The sequence below is a fragment of the Denticeps clupeoides genome, chromosome 7 (genome assembly GCF_900700375.1).
Source record: "Denticeps clupeoides chromosome 7, fDenClu1.1, whole genome shotgun sequence".
Classification (NCBI taxonomy): Eukaryota; Metazoa; Chordata; class Actinopteri; order Clupeiformes; family Denticipitidae; genus Denticeps; species Denticeps clupeoides.
In genome coordinates this window covers 14,884,557-14,906,617 of record NC_041713.1, presented here as the reverse complement: position 1 = coordinate 14,906,617, position 22,061 = coordinate 14,884,557, and the positions used below count along the sequence as shown (strand labels likewise).

Below are 22,061 nucleotides of genomic sequence, written 5' to 3'. Positions count from 1 at the left end.
AAAAGAAGAAAAATAAGTGCAATGCTTTGTGAAAGATTTTGTTGATGCAAATGCAGCTGAAAAATAAAGATGAGACCACACAGATATTTAAGTGCTTATCACCTCTGGGGCTGCATTTTTCACAGCTATTAATAATCAATAAAATGAGAGAAATTTGGCTTGTGTTATATAGAGTGCTGCAGTATATTTATAATATATTTTATGAATGATTTATTGTCACAGACTCACCGAGTCATCGGTGAGCTAAACTTAAGACTTTTAAATTTTGTATGGAAATTACAGTGAAGAACTAACGCTAATGAGCTGCATCCACCCTATTAGCGATATTATCCAGTTGTCTTATGGGTGTTGTTTATTGTCTCCTAACTTTTTTTGATGTGCACATTACTGAAACTAAATTATGGGCCCTGTGTATAATTCTGTTAACCCCCAAATTTTTTAAGAGGATGTGCTTGAATATTTATAGGTAAAACGTGAGTGCTTTCATCTGGTGTAGTTAGGTGAGGCATGGTTATTCATTAAACAAATTAAAATGAAATGGAGCAGAATGTCTCCTGTGAGGGCAGCTGATAATCACCATTCACAGTTCCTAGTGAAGGTTTATCTTGAGGACACACCCACTTTATGGCACGACACAGAATGTGTAAGAACTGTGAACTTAATTTTCAATCATTGCTTAGTCGAAACCCTTTCAGTAAACGTAAGTTGAGTAACTTTGGGAAATATTGAAATGCAAGGATGGATGGGTGTATCATGCAGGAGGGGTGTTGTCCCTATGAGATCTACATAAAATAAATTGGACAAATTCACATGGCAGATGTCTAATGGGTAATATTTGTTAGAATTTGTTTTAAAGGTGACAATTAATTAATTAGTATTAGTATTAAAATAGTGCTTGTTTTATTGATTTTAAATAACGTTAATTCAAAGCTGAAAATGAATAAAAATATAAGCCAAAAAAAATTTAATCGCAAATAACATACACTGGCAGGATTTGTGCCACATGGCAAAAGGAGGGCATTGCCAACAAACTAATTTTATTTTTGTTATCATTGGAAGTCAAGTAAAAGTTCATTCAAACTTAAAGACTAGGCTCTAATGGTGCTTGCTGCGGACAATTCTTTATAGTAGAGATAATCAGGTGTCATAATACTAAATTACATAAGTAACAAAGCAGTACTCAAGACCTCTTCAGCACTGCATCATGTCAGAAATTGAATTCCCCAGAGTTTCACTTCGGAGAATTCCTACTGCAGCTACGCACCCGCCGCAACCATAAAAAAGTCTGCCGCCTTCGCACTTCTGCAGATTGGAGTTGAGACTGACAGTGTAGGGACTTAAGACTATTTGAAGAATTGATTTTGGAGTAGTGCTGTTAAATTAAAAATGCATTCGCCCTCATCCCTACATCATCAAAGTACAATGAGAAGCACAATGACAGGAACTTGAATCAAGCCATCAGAGCGCGGCTGCTTGCCAAGAGGTAATATATATATATCTGATGAAAAATGGATTGATGCTGAGCACGGCAGCAGGGTACATTTAAACAAGGTGCTTCTTGGCTCCAGAGAGAGAAATTAAATTTTAGCATTTATTTCCCCCAGTCCTGTTTAAATGATTTTTTTATTTACATGAGGTCAAGGAAGATATAACCTCTTTAAAAGAAAGAGTTTCTAAAAAGAATCTAAAAGGCCAGCCTTAAAGTAGATGTGTGTTATTTTAGGGGGCCAGTATGGCCTCCACCGCCAGCCTGTCCAGTGCGACCTGCTAGTTTAGATGTCAAGTGACTCGTAGGTGAATGGCTCCGATTTAACACCCTTCAGATATGGGCTCCTTACTCAGGTAGGATAAAGATGCTCAGTGACATTCAATTGGGATTTATTACCCCCCAGGAGTGATTATAGCAACACATATGGACATGATATTTTATATATTATTTCCTATGGCGGTGATTCTCAAATATTTTCATGACAAAGACCCCATTTTATTTTTCAAGAACCCCAGCTTGCCATAGTGGAGTGGGAGGCATCAGCATCATAGGAAAGTTATGAATCATTATTATTATTACTTCTACTTCTTAATAGGCATAGCTATGTAGGTAAATTCATGTGAGTTTGTTCTTTTCATATTTAGGCACATTAATACTAGTGGCACCACCTGGATGACGGGGCTCTCATATTTCCATATTTCGTAGCTTTTGGGAGACTTAAATTTTTTTCATTATCTCCAACTCTGTCCACATCCACCAGTTTATTCACTGAACTTCATATATGCCGCATGCTGTCTTGTTCGGTGCACAATAACCTTACTCCTTACTGCAGAAAAAAAAAAAACACACGCCCCTCTGCCATTGCTCCACTATTTGAGAAACAGTGATATTAGGAACATATCATATTCTAATCGGAGATCGCAAAGCCTCTGATTGTCCATGGTCCTGATATGCCTGTGCATTTGAAAGTGCAGGTAATGCAGTCCGACACATAGAGGTCAGTAGCCTCAAGACAGAGTGGATGTAGCCACGAATCAGAGCTTTAATCAGGCCTTAAAAAACAGACCAGAGCCCAACAGATAAAAGCCAAAATCTGACATTATTGTGGGCGCTTATTATTTATTTAACACCATTTTTCATGGTCAAAGTTTTTTTTCCACACCTCAGACACACCTCTTGGTTTTGATGCCAGAACGTAATCTAATTTAGATTTTCTTTTTATTAAACCTACAGTAAGTTACTAGGGTCCTGTGAAATCTGTTTTGTTATTTTCGTAAATTACATTACATTTTTTTCTATTTTAACGCCTCTGATGTTTCCATATTTTCCATTATAAACACATTTATTCATCTAAAAACTGTGTGATTATGGAGTGAATGGGGAAAGAAGAACAAATGCCGTATAACAAATCACATACTTGGGCAATTACTGTTTGCTTTAAACCAGTGACATGTAAATGATATGTGCTTTTCATGCAAAATAACTATTTCACAATATTACATATTCTTCCTGTTGTAAAATAAAAGTGCTTTACATTTTAAATCAACATGTTCACACCCCACTTACTACCATTGTGTCCCTGAGTAAGACACTTAACCCTGAGTGTCTCCAGGGGGGGACTGTCCCTGTAACTACTGATTGTAAGTCGCTCTGGATAAGGGCGTCTGATAAATTCTGTAAATGTAAATGAGCAAGTTTAACAACAAAATATATAACTGGCCAGATAGTAACCCACCATGTGTTTCTATTATCACCTCAGCTTGCTTGGAACCTTCAAAAAACTTGTACTGTCCATTGGAAAACGATGACATAACATTTAGCTGATTCTCTTTTAAAGAATCACTTAAAATGATTGGTTATGGGTTCAGTCCCCCTGGAGGACCTCAGGGTTACGTTTCTTGCTTGGAGATGCAATGGTAGTAGGTGGTAATTGAACCTATAACTCATCAGGGTCATCTAGCTCAATTTCTTTCCCATCAGAGCCACCACCAAAAGTAGACAGTACCTGGCACTGTAAAGCGGTCCTGATGTTATAAAAAAATATTTTATTGGCTGCATAAAACATTTACATATGCTGTGACACTACAGAGACATTTTTGTAATAGGGTTCTGGGATGCCATACACACACGTGTGTGTGTGTGTGTGTGTGTCTATATAATTTATTTTTTATTTATATTTATTATCTTATTTATAATGTATTGTTTATTTATATTAATAAATAACATAATAACATTATACATATACACACATTGTTATTTATTTATTTATTTATTTATTTATTACTGACAATTCATTTCACACACCCCTCCCGCTTTGAGTCGGACGCAATACCAGCATTTATTTTCGGCGCCACACTGCAGCTGTATTATAGTCCTTTGACTTTTGCCATGCCCCAGATGAAATGTGGCCTTTTAATGGTGGAGAAAATGACACACCAATTTCTTTCACTTGGCCGTGGAATAAATTTGCAGACCTTGCCATTGGGGTGACCTCAGCAGAAGCTGACAAATGCATAGAAACACAGTGGGTGCATTTATCCTGTTACTTTCATTCATTTTAAGTAAAGCTTATTTTTTAGGATAAAAGGAGGGATTGCAATTGACTATAATAATGAACTTTAATGCATGCCTGCATGCAAATGCATCCATTTTATTTGAACTTAATTAAGCAATAAATCAAAAATGCATTTTTAAGGTTGTTATTTGACACGCCGCTCTGTCCTGCATCTGTATCTGAGTTTAATTAAACACTGTAGAGGCCTGAATTCATACATTTTGTGTCAGGCACCATAGACAATTGCATGTTACTTTGGAAGCACACAGGTTTCATTCAGCGGGGAAAATTAAACCGGGGTTCCATGCCGCTGAAACTGTGCATTCTCCCGAGGGACCCGGTCTAAACAGAAGGCTTCTCTAAAGAGTTTTGCCGGCTCACGAGCGGAGATCTCCCAGGTTTCTCTGCCTGCACGGCTGCCATTGATTCATGGCGCCGGTTATGACGGCTCAATAAAAGTCACGGTGCCCCCGCCCTGATATTCACAGGCATTTGTATGCTGCAGGACCGGGCGGCTTTACAGCGCAATTGATTTGTGCGAGATTTGACGGGGTGCTGTATCACTACAGGGTACCACATTTTTACTTCATGTATTTATTTTGTTTAGCTTTTAACCCCGTTCTTCAGTGGTTGTTGTTTAGGACATCTTTCTAAGTCGCATTCACATTCATGCAGCCTGTTTTGAGGTCAAAAGTCAGCTCCCTCCCCATATGTTCTGTATAGGCCAGACTGACATCCTGTTTGAACAAGTGCACGCTGGTACAAAGTGACCTTTTAACGATCAGCTATTGTTTCTTATAAGCAGATGAAGCTGGTTAATAGGGTTATATGCCGTTGGCATGTTTGAAGCTTGATTAGGTTAGATTTGATTCCTTTTGGTCACGTGTTCAACCTCTCGCGTTGAGTTCAGATGCTGCCTTTTGACCACCTTTCCTGTCCACCTCCATCAGGTGATGTTGCACCGTACTTCAAAACCGAGCCCGGACCCCCAGAGACTCACCTGGAGGGGAACCGACTGGTGATGACCTGCCTGGCCGAGGGCAGCTGGCCGCTGGAGTTCAAATGGCTGCTGAACAACAGCGACATCACTTCCTTCTCTCCAGAGTACAGGTAGGTGTCAGCTTTTATCCTCACCACATCCTACTTATCACTTAATTGCCTGTCCAAAATGATTTCAGATGACGGATATTTTTCTATAATCTCACTATTCATTTCTATGAGCAGAAATGTCATCTGTTTTCAGTCGCTATTTTAGAACTTTTGACTGCACAAGGACAGTTTCTTTGTTACTATTAAATTGTGCGATTGAAGAATCGTGGCTAGTTGCAAATCCAAACACCACAGCACATTTTAGTTAAAAGCCAAATGAGGACTGTCAATTTTTTTTTTAAAAAATCCATCCACAGCCAATATGCCAAACTTAGAGAGATAAACACAGCCTCAGTTATGTCCTGGCATTTGAGTATTACAGAAACTTTTGGTGGAGTAACTACATAGAAGGAGCATGATCGGCTGTGGCTATGCAGACATCCTGACTCACAGATATTCCTGAGTAATATAACAAGACGGGCACTAAATACATTTTTATGTAATTTGATTATTTAAATTGAACATATTAATCATAATTTATATTCATAATTAAACAATGGAAAAAATATCTTAATGACAAATCATAAGCTACAATCTCAGTCTTACTTTCCATATACCTAGTGCACGTACAGTGTATCTGGAAACTATTCGTGGTAGTATTCACTTTTTCCACATTTTGTTATGTTACAGCCTGGATTAAATGCATTTTTTCCATGATTCTACACATAACACCACATCATGACAATGTAAAAAAAAATTACTTGAGGTTAATCAATTTTGGAATAAGGTGGTAACATAACTAAATGTGATGCACTGTGAATACTTTCTGCATGCATGCACTGTAGGTGCTTATATTGCATATATTGCTTATATATTGCATATATTACTCAGAACATAACACTTTGTTCTGGGTTTGGAGACAGTTACACTACAGAAGTTTGGAACCAAGTTTGGAGGCCATTTTGAAGAAGTCAATGCAAGAAACATATGTAGTATTTTTGTAGCAGGAGAAATTGAGGTATAATCTGTTTTTCAGAGTCTCCTCTGTTTACCTTCATGGTGGCGTTGTTCTCTATTGTCTTTATCAAAAGCAGCTTCATGAGATGCTCATTACCATGAGTGAATGATAAGAAAGTGTTCAGTAAAGTCTTCAGGACTGTTTGAGACCACCTCATCTGGTGTGTGAAATGCTGCAATTGCGCAGAAGCTCCCTGCTTTGGAGAGACTGAAGTGTTCAACTTTTTCTTCTTTGTTTATAATATAATCTTGTAAAAAATCCAGAACCATAAAAGCTTATGTCCAAAATTTTGCCTTGGCATGTAGGTATTTTGCCTATTGTATGGAATAATTCTTATTCAATATGTGTTATTCATTTATATTTTCACATGACTGTTGCAAAGAACTTTGGACAGAGTCGTGTGTTTTAATGAATTAAATCTGCAAAATTTTCTTTTCACTGAAGCCTTTTCAGTACTATTTATCTTCATTACAGCACAATAATACATAAAGAAAGCATATGCATGCACTCACTTGCCATTATTGATATAGCCTCAAAAGTGAAAAGTTTCTATTGATTGTGCCATTTATGTAGTGATGTAGCAGAGATGAAAATGTAAGTGATAATAAAGACGAATACCATGCATTATCTAAATGTATTCACAGAGATATTCTCAATATGCGAAATACTCTCCACACTTCAGGCATAATTCTAAAAGCAAAAAGCCAAATGATGGTACGCCTGTGACGTATCTGCATGGATGAGTGCCTTTTTGTCCTTCTTTTGAATTCATTTCCTCTAATTGGTATTGCTTTTACAATTATCTTTCATCATCTGAGTAGCCTAGTCCGTACATCACTGGTGTTACTACTGACTGTCCCCTGGAGGAATGGAGGGAGTGTTTGAGATGCACAGACAGGTTTCTCTTTGGCATTTTGAAGACCCGGACAGATCTGGTTGAGGAACTTCGACACAGTACATTAGACGTGCATTCTCGTGTCCTGAAGAATACCAACACCTTCTTAATATCTTGCATCTGCTCCTCAGACGTTGGGGGGAGAGGCTGTTTGGCTGGGGCCTGAGATCCATCACTGCAAAACGAGCCCTGGATGCTGTTCATGTGCCGTTTGATAGCTTCTAAGTGGTTCGCTCCAAAAGTCATGTCTGGCAAAAGAGGCCAACTGCAGCAATGGAAGCTCTAAAATGCCTTTAATGCCGAAGGCATTTGTTTGGCACCATTTTTTGTCCTTTGTTATTAAATTATATGCAGTCACTTTATTGGAACACCTGACTCGTGTACTCATGCTAATTGGCCAGTTTAGGAACGTACTTCAAAGGTTTGGAGACAAGAGCTATACGTCAATTGTAGCTTTCTTAAGAATGGTCCACTGCTAACATTATAAGGATTAGCTGTAGGACCACCACCAGAAATGATTACGGATGGAGGTCTACCATTACCAACTGTCCATGATGCTTTGTTAGTTTGCCAATCAGAATGCAAATTGTAACTCTCTGCATATTTGTTTGGGAAATAGAAGACAAGGACAGGAAATGGACACTGTGACGATGTTTTTTTAAAAACCTTCATTAAAGTTTGTCTTCTGGGAGATGCTGTGGTGGGCTCACACCCCACCCTGGGTGAGATCTTAACCTGCGCCTAATGTCCTGGATGGGCCAGCTCAGGCCACTAGGTGGGTAATTAGTTCCTCCTCTCCGGCAAGCAGTCTTTTCCGTTGGATGTGACCTGCAGGACAGAGATCACTGTAAATACGGTGACATTAGTGCCCCATGCCCTCAATTTTTATAGTTTTGGGGCCAGTGGTGGCCTAGCAAGTAAGGAAGCAGGCTCATATCCGGAAGGTTGTGGGTTCAAATCCCAGACCGTCAAGGTGCCACTGAGCAAGGTACCATCCCCACACCCTGCGCCTTTCATGGCCCCTGACTGCTCACAAAAGTGGTGATGGGTTAAATGTATAGGACACATTTTGTTGTGTGCGCTGTGTGCTGTACTTATCTGTGTATCACAATATCAAAAGCAATCTGTTTCACTTTCAAAATACAGCCCATAGTGTCTAACTTGATCTATGCAGCATGGCTACATTCATATTACCAAGTTATCAGACTAATCCGGTGAGTTCAGATCCAATTTGAGTAGAATTGGAGTTAATGTGATTTTGATAAACATATGATTTTAATGTGAATGAAGCCAAAGTATCTTCTAATAAAGTGGTAAATTTTACAGTTGAGAATGTGTTACAGGAGTGACTTAGCAGGAGTGACTTGACATAGCACTGGCATTGTTCCTCTCCACAGGTACGTCATCGCATCACTGCAGCGTTCAGACCAGGGCTTCTACCAGTGCGTGGTGAGGAACAGGATGGGCGCTCTTCTGCAGAAGCGGGCCGAGATTCAGGTTGCATGTAAGTGACCGTGAAGGTGATATCGTCTGGCCTGTATGGCTACAACGGCGCAGGGCAACATTAAAAAAACACTTTTTCCCTTTTTACATTTCCCCAATGCCAGGTTCATCTCTTCTGGGTCATTATCACATCAGGCTCCACCTCATACACTCTCTTCTCCTCACTATGTGTTGCCATCCAAGAAATGAACCGCTGTTAAACACTTGGAAGTCCTTTGTTTTGTTTTCACAGGAAATTGTGTTGTGCGATTCTAAACAAGACAGCGCTAATATCCCTCAATTTCCGCTATGTGCTTCCGTGCGCCGCGATGGGAGAAGGGTGTATGAGGAGTAATGTAATAAAAGTAATTTATTAAAGATGGCGAATCAAGAGTAGGAGTTTGCCAATCTGAATTGCATATGTGCAATTGTGTGTGTGTTGGGTCTTTATTTCTTGTTCGGGATCAATTGTGCATGCAAAACAGGCAAGCCTGAAATTTAATGGGGACTTTCTGGTGGTCTGCACAAGGCAAAATATTTATTTAAAGGCTAAATGAGTTGAAACGTGTCTCTTTCAGGTTGGGTGCACTTTTGGGGTAGAATTAGACTTAAAAAAGCATACCCTGCATGCTTTCACTGAAAAAAAAGAAATTAATTTAGTAAATATTATGTAAACTTAACTGTTGTTAACTGGTAATTTACTTGTTTGTCTGTCTGTGTGCAATTTTTTAAAATTAGCAATATTTTCAAAGCACAGTGTCTAGACGCTGAGCATGGGGCTTGTTGGTTAGTCTAAGGTATAAAACGTCCCCAGGATTTACATAAAGGAAAGAAACAAGAAAGAAACACAGGCTTCAGTGATGTTTGGGCATGTGATGTATTGACAGACATGGAATTAAAATCATCCAATGTGAAGAAAACCGTCCAGAATAAAGACGTTGCATGTGTGAGACCTGCCAGTCATCTGTTTCTTCTCGTTTCTCATCTCATTTATATGTGAAATAATGGCCGAGAGTTAAAAACAGTGCCTTTATCTGTCCTGTGTCTCTGTAGACATGGGTAACTTCGTGGATGCTGAGCAGAGGAAGATGGTGACTCAGGGCAAGGCAGCCATCCTCAACGCCCCGCCGGTCAGCTGCTTCCCCCGGCCACAGGTGACGTGGTTCAGGGACGGCTACAAGATCATCCCCAGCAACCGAGTGTAAGTGGCGGCTTGACCTCCTATCGCTTTCGGTCTCGGAGCTCCGAGCGAGGCCTGTGCGCGCCTTCATTAGGGATTGTTCCGGAGAGTTCCTGCCCCGAGCGCCGCTTGTCCAGAGCCGCGGTTCGCCGTGTGCAATGTAATTATTTCCCCTTCTCACTGTCAGTCCCCCCGGGGGTCTGACTGCCCACATGCCTATAGCTGCGGTGCAAAATGGAGTCTGGTGCGAGACCCCGAAGCTCTCCAGCCAATGACACAGAAGAGACGGAGCGTGCAGATCACTGTGTGTGTGTGTGTGTGTGTGTGTGTGTTTTTCTCTCCTGTCCTCAGCCTTGTCACAGACGCGCAATTAATGCTGGTTCCCGGCCGTTCTTTAATCTAGCCACGGTAGTTCCTCATTGCCTTTTTCTAATTAGCAGCTCGCCCAGGCAGAGACAGAAGACGCTGATCCGCTCCCCCATTATCACTGGAGTGTCTTTCATTCCAACGGCTGCCGAATCAGAACCCCTCTGTTGCCTAGACGTGTTTAATGAGTTACCTGTTCCAAAAAAGGCGAGGGGAGGGTGTTTTTAAAAGAAAAAAGCTTTTGATTTCATCGTTGCGCATAATTGAAAAGTAACCGGTGAATCAGAGTCAAATTTAGCCGTGGATCGTGGGCCATTAATGAGCGGCTTTTCCGTGCTGGTTCCGGGCCTACTGCGGGAATGTTTTGATTAGTGGGAATAGACCAATATGCCGCGCGACTTCGTCGGTTTTCTCTCCGGGCCACGCCGATGTGTTTTGCTGCGCGCCCCGGGTTTTAAAAGGCGTGTACATGAAGTGTAATTCTGCAGCCAAGATGAGGGACAGAAGCGCGATTGGGTAAGTTAGCCGACAGACTGACCGATAGATGTGCTTAAGGTGCCTTGGACGGAGGCCAGCTCTATAATTGCGCCACTGCCAGACGGCCGGGGCTTTGGCGGAATATTGCATCATGATGAAAAGCAAGGCACATACATAACATCAATACACTGCCACTGACAACACACACACACACCTGAATAGAAAACGTCTGGCTCATCCTTTCGATTATTTTCCTCCCCGGTTCCAATGTTTTCCTTGACCCCTCCGAGAGCGCCCCCCTGCTCCTGACCGGCCCGGCAGACCACCGCCTAAAATGAAGCAATCATTACTCCAGCAGACGAGCCCTTTATAATGCTATTGGGTGTGATGTCACATTCTTAATTGTTATGTGGCCGCGGCAGGAGCAGCGCAATCAGCTTGGCTGCACAAACCAGGGCCACGAGTGGCAGGGAAGAATCCCCTAGAAGGAGATTTTGGAAATAGGGCTGCACTTCACAAGCAATTGACTTGCATGGTGATTGAATTAGCGGCCCGTGCAGGATCACAAAGTTGATTTGCGTGGGTGGATTCTTCAGACCTACACATGCGTCAGAGAAGTTTTTATGGGCGTCTTATGGTGCTTACCTCACTGGAGCTTGTTATTAAGAACAGACCAGTCCTTTATTTAGCTGTTGATTCAGATTCTCTTGCATTTATCATATGTCTCCACCATCTGCAAATCTTAATGTTGACTCTGTAATAGACTCGAGAGGTGATGTGGTGGTAGTAGCCTAGTGGGTCAGACACTCACCTATGAACCCAGAAGACCAGAAAGTCACAGGTTCCATTGTGTCCCTGAGCAAGACACTTAACCCTGAGTGTCTCCAGTGGGACTGTCCCTGTAACTACTGATTTATAGTCACTCTGGATGAGGGCGTCTGATAAATGCAGTAAATGTAAATGTCTTCCTATGATGTGCACATAAGATGAAGAAAGTTTTTAGAACACATTAAAAGTACAGTGATTCCCGTCAAATTAAGTGCTGAATTTTTTAGTAGCAGTCGAAAAAGATTAATTAATTCCATGCGAAGTTCGGGATTAACGACTGAAACAAATGAAGAGATTTTATTTTATTGATTTATAAAATTGATTATCTTTTACAGCCACCTATGCATTAATGGCTTGCCTTCAGTAATTGCACGTGGTGCAGTGGAGTACAGGCTTTATTTTTGTCACTGATTCATTAGGCTGATAGCTTTCCATGATTTAAGGTGTTTACGTGTTTTATGAGTTCACACCCTCGTTATGACATTTGATAGTCGCGTTATTCCTCCCAGTGGGTTTATAAGGCATAATTAGTATGTGTCTGAATGTCTAACCCTTGGGAAATATTATGCTGGGAATCAGACATGTGCATTGGCTCTGGCATGTAAAACACAATATTTAGTAATAAACATGGCAGTTTGGTTACTCGATTATTATGTGAATCTGCTCCCTTGTTTATGAGGATTACAAACAGGAATTTTTGTCTGTAGGCTGCTCACATTAATAATACAGCAGCCAGTCCCCCGTTGCACTGTGACTGGCTTTGAGGCATGATTTACCTGTCTACCTGACTAAGGCTGTCGCAATCATGATAGTTAGCAGATTAGAGCTATAATCGGACCTAAAAAGTTAGACCCAGTCTGAGCCTGAACCGAGCCAAATTTACAGTACAACCTTTTAAATGCCTGACTTTCTTTGCACATGCTACAAGCAATGCTTTAGGAGGGAAAGGAAATGTGTGGGGGAACTGAGCCTGCCTCCGTTTCACCTCCTCAGCATCCATTTTCACATCTCTCTCACAATAATTAAAATGCCATCACCTTATTATTAATTAACATTAATAAATTCAATTTTTCATTAAAAAGCAATCATTGAAACAAATCTGCAAGAAGCTAAACATATGGAAAGGATAGGTACCACTGACCAGGAGTTTGAGTTTTTTACCCGAGCCTGACTGAAATTATAGAAATTGAGCCCAAAACAAGATTTACATATCTCGGGCCAAGATTTACAATTCTATGGCACATCATTCATTTCCATGTAAACAGTTGTGGTCCATGATATCACTACTTTTGAGTAATTTTAGCAGTGGTTTAACAATAATTAGATATTAGACTATGTATTTGCTTTGAACCATTCAGTGGTTCAGTGGTTGGTTAGTATCATGACCTCACATCTCCAAGGTTGTGAGCTGGATTGAAATTCCTGGCTTTGTGTCGGTGTAGGTGCATTTGTAAGATCAACCTGTTACATTGCTACAAAGCTTGGGAAACATGTGGTATGGGGGCTAATGCAATATCACCTCTTTTATAGAATTTTTTTTCCCTATTTGTCATTATTTTCCACAATTGTGTTGAATTGAACTTAAAATATTCTACATTGCAACATCTATGGAATCAGCCCACTCTTTTCATGCAAAGACTCAATTCATAGTTGACGTATATCTTATTTTCTGAATATTAAATGCAGTGTCTGATAATAGCTCACCTTGTGAATGGACATTTAGGACAATGTTTACTTTAGCCAGCTCTTCGAGACACCATGGCCATCATGACCAGAAGGACACTGTGGTACTCCTTGATGAGCACACACTTGTGAAAATGATTATTCGAAGTAGTAATAAAAATGATGGTCTTTGAAGTACAAAGTAATTTAAGGACCTTAAATGGAACAAATTGGATGGTAATTGAGTTACTACTTGAAGAACTGAAATGTTGAATTGATCTCTGATAAATTTAAAGCCTGCTACACCAGGGCGAAGCAAGCAGTTGTGCGGAACCAGGGAAAGCGAGATTTTATCACGCCGCCACACCGGGCAGCAGTTACAGTGGCGTCCAGATGAACCACAGAGGCCTTTTTCACGCCTCCTCGCAGGCACACAGCTGCGCGCGGCCAGACGTGAGCTCGGTTTTGATGCGCACAGACAGGATTCCGTTGGGGCTTCTTTTGAAAGTCATCCGGCTGCCGTTCCACCTTGAGTTCCCCTTTAGTGGGCATGAAATTTTCATGATGGCGATAATTACACTGTTGGTGAGCAGTGCTTTCTGTTGGCATGTTGGATCAAACAGCCGGGACTGTGTGGCTACCTCACATTGCTTCGTCCTTGCGTCCTGCTCTCCCTTGTTGAATTTTTTATTATTCATTACTAGATATCTTTGAGTGTCTCGTTTCCGAACACCCTCCTGCACATGCACCATGCAGTACATTTTCATCTCTTTTCTTCAAAGCGCACATTGGAGAATTCAGCAGCAATATCCATCCCAGCCGGCCACCGCCGCCAGCATCCCTTGCTCCTGGCTCTTATTGTGCGGTGCTTGTCTCAAGGATGAGTATGGTGGTGCTGCACTGGGTCATATAATCACCATGATTGACAATGACAGAAGTCATGCGCCACAAAGCGCTCCCAGTCACCCAAAGTGAATCACTGCCTCCTTTCATAAAAAAAGAAGCAGCTTATCTGGCGCTCCAGCTTTTGGAGGCATGAACTGGGGACACGGAACCCCTGTGGAGGGACCACAGTAAAGCTTCAGAATAAAAGACCGGCATGAAGGACTGCCTGTTGTCTCGTCTCCTCAGATGCTAACCCCTTTAATGCAGCCAAGGACCTGGCAACCCATGGGTGCAGTGGACAGAGGACAAAATTCATTACTGTGGCTGCTGTAACCAATAATAGCAACCCATAACGTATTAGCTCATGGTCCGGCACACATGAAATTCCCTTTCGAACAGCCGTAGAGGCACCCTAACTGTCATGTGTGACCTTTGAAGCACTAATGAAAGTTTATTTACCTAATGAGAGAATGATACAGACTGGGAGCTGTATGTAAAGGCTAGAGCAATTACGTTCTGTTTGATATACTGTTTTTTTTATTAGCTGTGAGAAAAATGATTTTCAGGGAAACTGGAACTTCAAATACCATGTCCTTAACCCTTAAATCACTGCCATGGAGTTTTATGGTCTAAAGAGCTCAGTGGAGGCCCCCCACAAGAGATATGAAGTTTTATTCAACTTTGGAAAGTCTCTTGGAGCCATTTCTAAACAGCTGCAGATTCCAAGGCCATCAGTTGAAATAACTGTACAGAAGAAGTGGGAACTGTTACTGGGAGGTCACAGCATTTTGCCATAGTCTTTGCTTACGGTAACCATGGACTGAGAGTGTGCTATCCAAGAAAGAAGAGCCTGCTCCAAAAGTTGATTGAGTTGATTAAGTCGTTTACCATTAGAGGCTTTCACTGTCAGATATGGTGATGGTAGTACAAGCACATGGAATAGAAGGAGGATGATTACCTCAAGTTAACAACTAAACAGTTGAAATCTGGACACAATTTGTTGTTTGGTTGGGATAATTATGCGCGAAAATGGACAAAGCAAACTAAAGCAATGTCATACCCAAGGTCGAAGGGAGAGGAACAACAGAGGACGAGGTGAAGAAAAAAGGACAGTATATTGGAACTCAAAAAAATCTTAAGTGAATAAAAGGGTGATCAAAATATCCTCACGCTGAAAGCAGGGGAGGGGGCCTTCTCTGTCCTGGAATGACGGTCCACAGGTCAACATCAGCAACTCTCGACCTGCCAGCTCTTTTCCATGTGACTAGTCACAATCCTGTGTGTTAACTCACAAACATGGCACTTTCACACAGCACTGTCACACACAGTGGCGGTAGTGGCATAGTGGTTAAGGAAGCAGCCCCGTAATCAGAAGTTTGCCAATTCGAATCTGTCACGATCCGGTCCAAAATGGGGGTTACTCCGGTCCGGGATCCGGACCGGAGTTTCATTGTTGTCATGTGTAATGTTCCCTAATCGTTTTCACCTGTGTTAATTGTATAAAGCTGCCCTGTTCGTTTCTGTTCGCTGTCAGGTCTTTAAAGTTATGTTCCGTTTTCACCAGTGTCTACGTCTCGGATGTCTCCCCTGTCCTGTGATTCACCATTAAACCCCTGTTCCGTGATGTCAGGTGAAAGCATTCTTCGTTCCTCGTCACTCTTCGTCCTCCTCTCCGTTCACCCGCCGCGTCATGCCCGCATGGACGTGACAGAATCCCGATCCGCCAAGGTGCCACTGAGCAAAGCACCGTCCCCACACATTGCTCCCCGGGCGCCTGTCATGGCTGCCCACTGCTCACCAAGGGTGATGGTTAAAAGCAGAGTTGTCACTGTGTTGTGCTGCTGTGTATCACAATGACAATCACTTCACGAGTGTCCTATTCCACCAGTATGTGGAATAGGACACTCGGGTTCAGACACGTCTGAGATCAGCTCTCCAGATCACGCGGGGCTTTTGTAGAAGAGCGGAGAAGACACAACAAGCCGCAGCTGTTGCTCTTTATACCGATGCTGATCCCTATCCGTGCCAAGAGGACCTGGGAGGGAGGGAAGGTGAGGCAGTAACCACTACCTGGAGGTGCGAGAGAGGCCACGCCACGTGCACATTACAGGATTGGGACTTACCAGGGTGCCCGCGGCTGTAAACGACATGACACCCAGACACTGACCCTAATACTCAGGGGAGGGGAGCACGTTGTGGATGCTGACGTGACAAGCGATGGCTTTCCAAAGGCCCAACCTCAAACCTGTTGAGAATTAGAGGACTATGCTTAAAAGCTGGGTCTGTGCAAAGAAAAAGACAAATCCTGCTAAAACGAGATCCAGACAGACGTATACGACTCATCTCACTGACGTATTTACATAATACGAAGTAGGACAATTGATGGGATACATCGTGATCAAATCGAATCATGAGACCAGTAAAGGTTCACACCTCTGGTCAGTTGTATGCACAAAAACATGCTTCTGGAAAGTTGCAGGTTTGAATGACAATCAAGTGCCTCTCAGACATCTTTGAGCTTGTCTTAAAATAATCATTTCAATATTAAACTGATAAATAATAAATATATATCCATTATGCTTTCAGATGTACTTGTATGAGAATCATTTCAGGCCTGTCTCTTCATACACAGTGAGAAATAAAAAGCAACTTGAATACTTGAATAAGAAACACAATCAGATGAAAAGGTTCCACCCTCTGCCCTCTTAGCTGAATCTCACTTGGGAGTGGACACCTTTTCTAACCTCCAAATCAATAGTTTTGCTCGCAAGAGTTCAATGATAAATGCTGTGGGTTGTTTTAATCCGATCGGGGCGATTTGTGTGGTCTGTTTTTAATGCACCTGGTAGCTGGGAGGGCCTTTTTATGAAGTTAATTATTGAGAGGCACCATCAGTCAACCGGGGCATCCGTTGGGTGGGTCTCTCCCCGCAGGCCCACAGCCCTATTCGTCTTGGTCCACTCCCCCACACTCCTAAACAAATGAGTTGTCACCGTGGAAGCAGCGGTCCCAGAGATTCCAGACAGGATTATAGTTAGCACAAAGGCTCTAGCCTCCGACTGTTTCCCTCACTGCCTCGCTCATCCTCTCCATATCCCCCACGCCACCCCGCCCCACCTCTTTCTGTCTCGTTCCCTGTGCAGACGTTGTGTGGCAGCGCTCTCCGAGGCCATTTCTAAAAGTTGCCTTTATGATTAAAGGATCTCCCAAGCCTGAGGTTGGGGAAGTTTACCAGCAAAGTTTGGGTGGCGGCGGTGGCGTAAGGCTGCCATTGATTGGCAGGCAGCCATGGAGCTCTGAGGAACCAAAGCGTCCCTCCAACATCACACTCCCACTAAACCTGCATCTGCTCGACACACACACACACACACACACACACACACACACACACACCACTCCAGCTTTCACACCTCTGACAGCAATACAAAGCGTGAGAATTTCCGTCATTGCACAGCATGTCAAATCCGAGATCTCCAGGCGAGTGAGTACAACATATAGCACTCATGCGGCAGAAAAAAACAAAAAAAAAACAGCTCACTCAATGGCAGAGTGATGTCGCCACTCTGCTTTCAATAAGCGTTTTATTAAGAAATAAAAATGGCAAGTGATATTGGGAAAAGGTGATCCACATGATGATGAGTGCTGAGTTTTCTCACAGTCTCGCTCCCTCTCACCTGTCATGTCCCCCCTGCTGTGTCCGTGACAGGAACTGCTGTAGTCAGGAGAACCGAAGTGACGGAAAGGTTGAACTGCAGAGGAGGTGTGAAGAGCTGTTGTGTCGTGGGGTTTCACGTATGAGTGGAAGAAATCTCTCTCTCGCCCACTCTACATTCACACTAGAATCTGCTTATTCCAGGTCAAGGTAACATCCCGGGACATTGGGCGCAGGTCAGAGACTCACCCATTCAATGAATTGATCTTCAAGGATAGATCTTACAATATAGATTACACGACTAATTATATTAAAGTGAAAGTGATTGTGAAACACTGCAGCCCAGCACACTTTTAACCATCACCCTTGGTGAGCAGCCATGACAGGCGCCCGGGGACCAGTGTGTGGGGACGGTGCTTGGCTCAGTGGCACCTCAGCGGTACCTTGGTGGCTCACGATTCAAACCAGCAACCTTCCGATTACGGGGCCGCTTCCTTAACCGCTAGGCCACCACTGCCCCCTAAATACAGCTCTCAGATTGACTAGTCCCGGCTTTCACAGGCAGGTGATGAACTGCGAGGCCCTTTAAGATTTAATCTTAGCTTGGACTGACCTAATATTGTGTTTTAGAATCTGCTGCTTCATGCGCATTTCTGTGCGTGGTTCTGAGCATGGTCTCTCAGATTTAATGATCCCCGGTGTCCCCCTACTTGTCTAACAGCATATGAGAGAAGGATACGTCCAACCTCAAACAGAAAAAACAAAAAACTCTTCTGCATGTTTAGCCCCTCGCTCCGCTCTCTGTATCAGCGACCGGCTGTGTCAGTCAAGCCTTTCATGCTTTGCACTCCCTCTCAGCCCCCATTTCATGCGCGGCGCCGCACGCAAGCCGTCTCGGTGATGGCGGACGACAGAAGTGTGTGGGCAGACAGAAAGCAATCTGCTATGAAAGGGAAGATCAAGCTTCCAGGATTTAACATGTGACATATTGGAACATTCCAGCGCGTTGTCGCGATTGTGTGTAAACTTGACGCGCCGCATGAAAGCCGCTGACAGCCCTGGCGGAGCGTCGCCGTGGGGCAACGAGGCAGATTAATTTAGCCTTTAGGAAGAGAGGAAAAATGTCAGGCCATTATGAAGAGATGACTTTTCCCACCGAAAAGAGAAAACGCCGCTTCAGAGTAATTAGTCACCAGTTGACGGCGTAATTCGGCCGCTCAGGAAGACGGGCGAGGCTTTCTAATCACGCCGCGTCCACACAGATGTCCTTTTATTTTGTCTGGCGCTCTGCGTTTTAATCCTTCCACCTGTGGACACACGCCATTTTTGACACTGCGATGGCGCTGAAGCTGAAGCAGCGCAGGGGCTGCTTGCGCTCTGGACACCTACATCTCAGCGAAGAATGTTCCTTCATCTTGTTCCTTCAGACGTCAAGGACACACTGGGTGTGTTTGAAATAATGACATTAAGTACTTTTCAACTGGGCCCCTAAATGAAGCCCTTTGTAGATTCATCTGCATATTTTTGCCTTCACGGATGTAGACTTTTTGGTTGCACTGGTGCGGCTTATTTTTCTTAGGTGGACCAGCCCAAAAGTTAAGTGCACCAAATTTCCAACGGCATCGCATATAACAACACAGTTTAACAGGTTCACACCTTTACAGGTTTCTTCTTTTTAAATTGCTCACCATAAAGGCAACATTGACTTGTAAATGATTAACAATCTAGTTAACATAAAGTTCTTTATTTGAAGCACAATTCTACAAGAAAGGTAACTCACTGAAACTCTGTCTTACACGGTAATGAGCAGGTGATTAGCGCAAAAATGGATACTGAGGCGGTGAAACGGACGGGTATTACGTTCTGGTTGCACTGGCAATGAAAGCAAAGTCTGAGGTGTGGAAAAAAAACTTTTTTAAAAATACATTATATGTTTATATAGGGAGTTTTCTGAGAATTGAGCCTCGGTGTGCCTTTCAATCGTTGGTCAGCTAAATTGTGGCAAAATCTTTTCTCATTCGACAGATGTCATGTTTTGGGGAATCAAAAAGCAAAGGTGTAAGTGACTGACTCAAAAAAAGTCTCTTTACCTCAGCATGGAAGCGTGTTGTTCTTAGAAAAAGCAGAAATGCCTGTAAAAACCATTTCAGTTTTTAATATGCCGCAGGAATGTTGACTCGAAGGGGCGAGTGTGACAGCATATAACCTTCTGGTTTTATGTTGGACATGATCATCCATCCAAATAACAAAACTTTACTTTTACATACATACATACGTATATATATATATATATATATATATATATACACACACACACACACACACACACACACACACACACACACACCCATATGGACACATGACCAAGCTTTGAGTAATTTTTACATAATATGGTTTACATTCGGTTTACACACACACACACACACACACACACACATACATATATATATATGTGTGTGTATGTATGTGTGTATGTGTGTGTGTGTGTGTGTGTGTGTGTGTGTAAACCGAATGTAAACCATATTATGTAAAAATTACTCAAAGCTTGGTCATGTGTCCATATGGGTTATATTGCATTTTTTTAAATATGTTAAATTATTAAAATATAAGAACTTTTTATATTGATAGAAGTGATTTAAACCAACTTGCTCTCAACCTCTATGTGATCTCAGTCACAACACTCAACCACACTACTGATGGCACTCCATCACAAAATATCTCATTGCATATGAAAAAAAAAACTTGTTTTATTGCTTACAACATAAAGTGACAAGCATCTGCTACCAACCTAACTGCCGACTGACTGATGATGCTTAGCAACAGCACCAACATCTGGCTCATAGATAGAGCAGTATTCATCGCAAGAACCTCATGTTATAGTTTCTGGGGAAGGCAAGTCTTTGTTGTCGCAACAACCTTTTATAAATGTCTGTTGCTGCAAACAAACAATTATGCCCTCCAGGTCTTTGTCCTCGTGCCAGTCCCGAGCCGTGGTTTCCCTGCTCGTCTCGTACTGCTTAAGCTGAGAGGCAACCGAGCGCAGCGCTACACGCCGTGGTGCAGTTCAAATGGGCAAGTGGAAACGAGCCATGTTCGAACCCACAAGGCCAGGGCGAATTTCGATGTTTAGATCACTTTTTCCTTTTTCGCAGGGATCCGACCTATGATGGGAGCCTCATCCTGATGCGCGTGAAAGCAGTTTGCAAGCGAAGCTGCCGTTCTTGATGCATTGTGGCGCTGACGGGTATTTTTAGAGGGCCGTTCGACATTCCCCAGATTCAGCATTAACTATTAAAACCAGCAATTAATTCAGCGGCCCATTTGTCATGCAAATAGACCCCTGAATAATGAGTACTTTTAAAATCATGAATAACTAATTTGTGCAATTGCAAAGCACTTCTTAAAACAAATATAATTAAAGGTCAATGGCGGCTAAGCAAACACTACGGACTTCGAACACACATTATCTGACATCATAATTTGTTGCTTCACTCATCAGGACCTGTCTCCTGCCGGCAGACTTTTAAGCGCACGGCGGGGTTAAGACGGGTCATATTTGATAGGTTGTGAGTATTAACATGCTTATTGAAGCATGTGCAAGCTCGAGGCGTTGTTCAATGCTGCAATTCAATTAGCAGTGGCGGCGCAGAAGTTTCCCAGGCACGCCTGTCCTCGGCGACGTACGTGGAGAAAAACATCAGAGCCGCAGCTAGCTGAGACCAGGAAAACTGATAGCAGCACTTTGGCTCTACAGAGCAGGTCCAGATTACGGCTGTAGGGCATTTGTGCTGTTTCTCGAGGAATATTGCACTCGTGTTCGAGCTTATTTGGGAACTAATTGATTCCATTTGGAATCAATTCCTGTTACCTGGAGAGCCTTTTTTCCCTTTTCAAGGCTCACATGGGCTATTAAGATCAAAATTGAAGCATAGGCAATATTGTTTTATCTCAATATTTTCTGGAATAAAGATAGACAGGACAGTTCTTAAAATGACAAGTCAAACAAGTACTGAGCAAAAATTTTTATTTCAAAAACTGTGTTTGACAAAATCCAGCACAAAATGCCTGGCTCTTCCAAAGTGCCTGGCTCATGATCGACTTGGACATGTCCGCAATGAATATAAACAGTAATTCGATGAGTTAATATAATGACGATATCACAGTACTGCCAGTTGAGCACAGTCAATTTATTGCAGTACAGTAATAATGGTGTGTGTAGTACATTTTTAATCACTGTGAAATAGAACAAACATATTGTAGATAGTTGCTACTGCTGTATTGTGGGCTATAAAATGAACAATTAATGCATTCAAGAAATACTTCTATATAGAAACTACACAAGATGCAGAATCATGACCTGATGCCACTTTATAAAGTACTCAACTCCAGCTGGGACATCAGGGAAGCAGTTCATTTCTACAGACAGGCGTCCTGCAGTATATACTCCCAGTCAAAACCCTGACCTTAAAGTTGTCAGCACTTTG

The 22,061-nt window shown here is 42.4% G+C and overlaps 1 protein-coding gene across 3 annotated transcripts in view; it reads left to right on the top strand.

Annotated features, from left to right (window-relative positions):
* The window catches only part of sdk1a (sidekick cell adhesion molecule 1a), a 236,247-nt gene that overhangs the window by 89,063 nt on the left and 125,123 nt on the right, over positions 1-22,061 (top strand). For all 3 annotated transcript variants that reach the window (XM_028985095.1, XM_028985093.1, XM_028985092.1), the window contains exons 3-5: positions 4,994-5,153; positions 8,443-8,549; positions 9,581-9,728. In XM_028985095.1, coding sequence (XP_028840928.1) covers positions 4,994-5,153; positions 8,443-8,549; positions 9,581-9,728 — 415 coding nt within the window. The remainder of the gene's footprint in view (positions 1-4,993; positions 5,154-8,442; positions 8,550-9,580; positions 9,729-22,061) is intronic.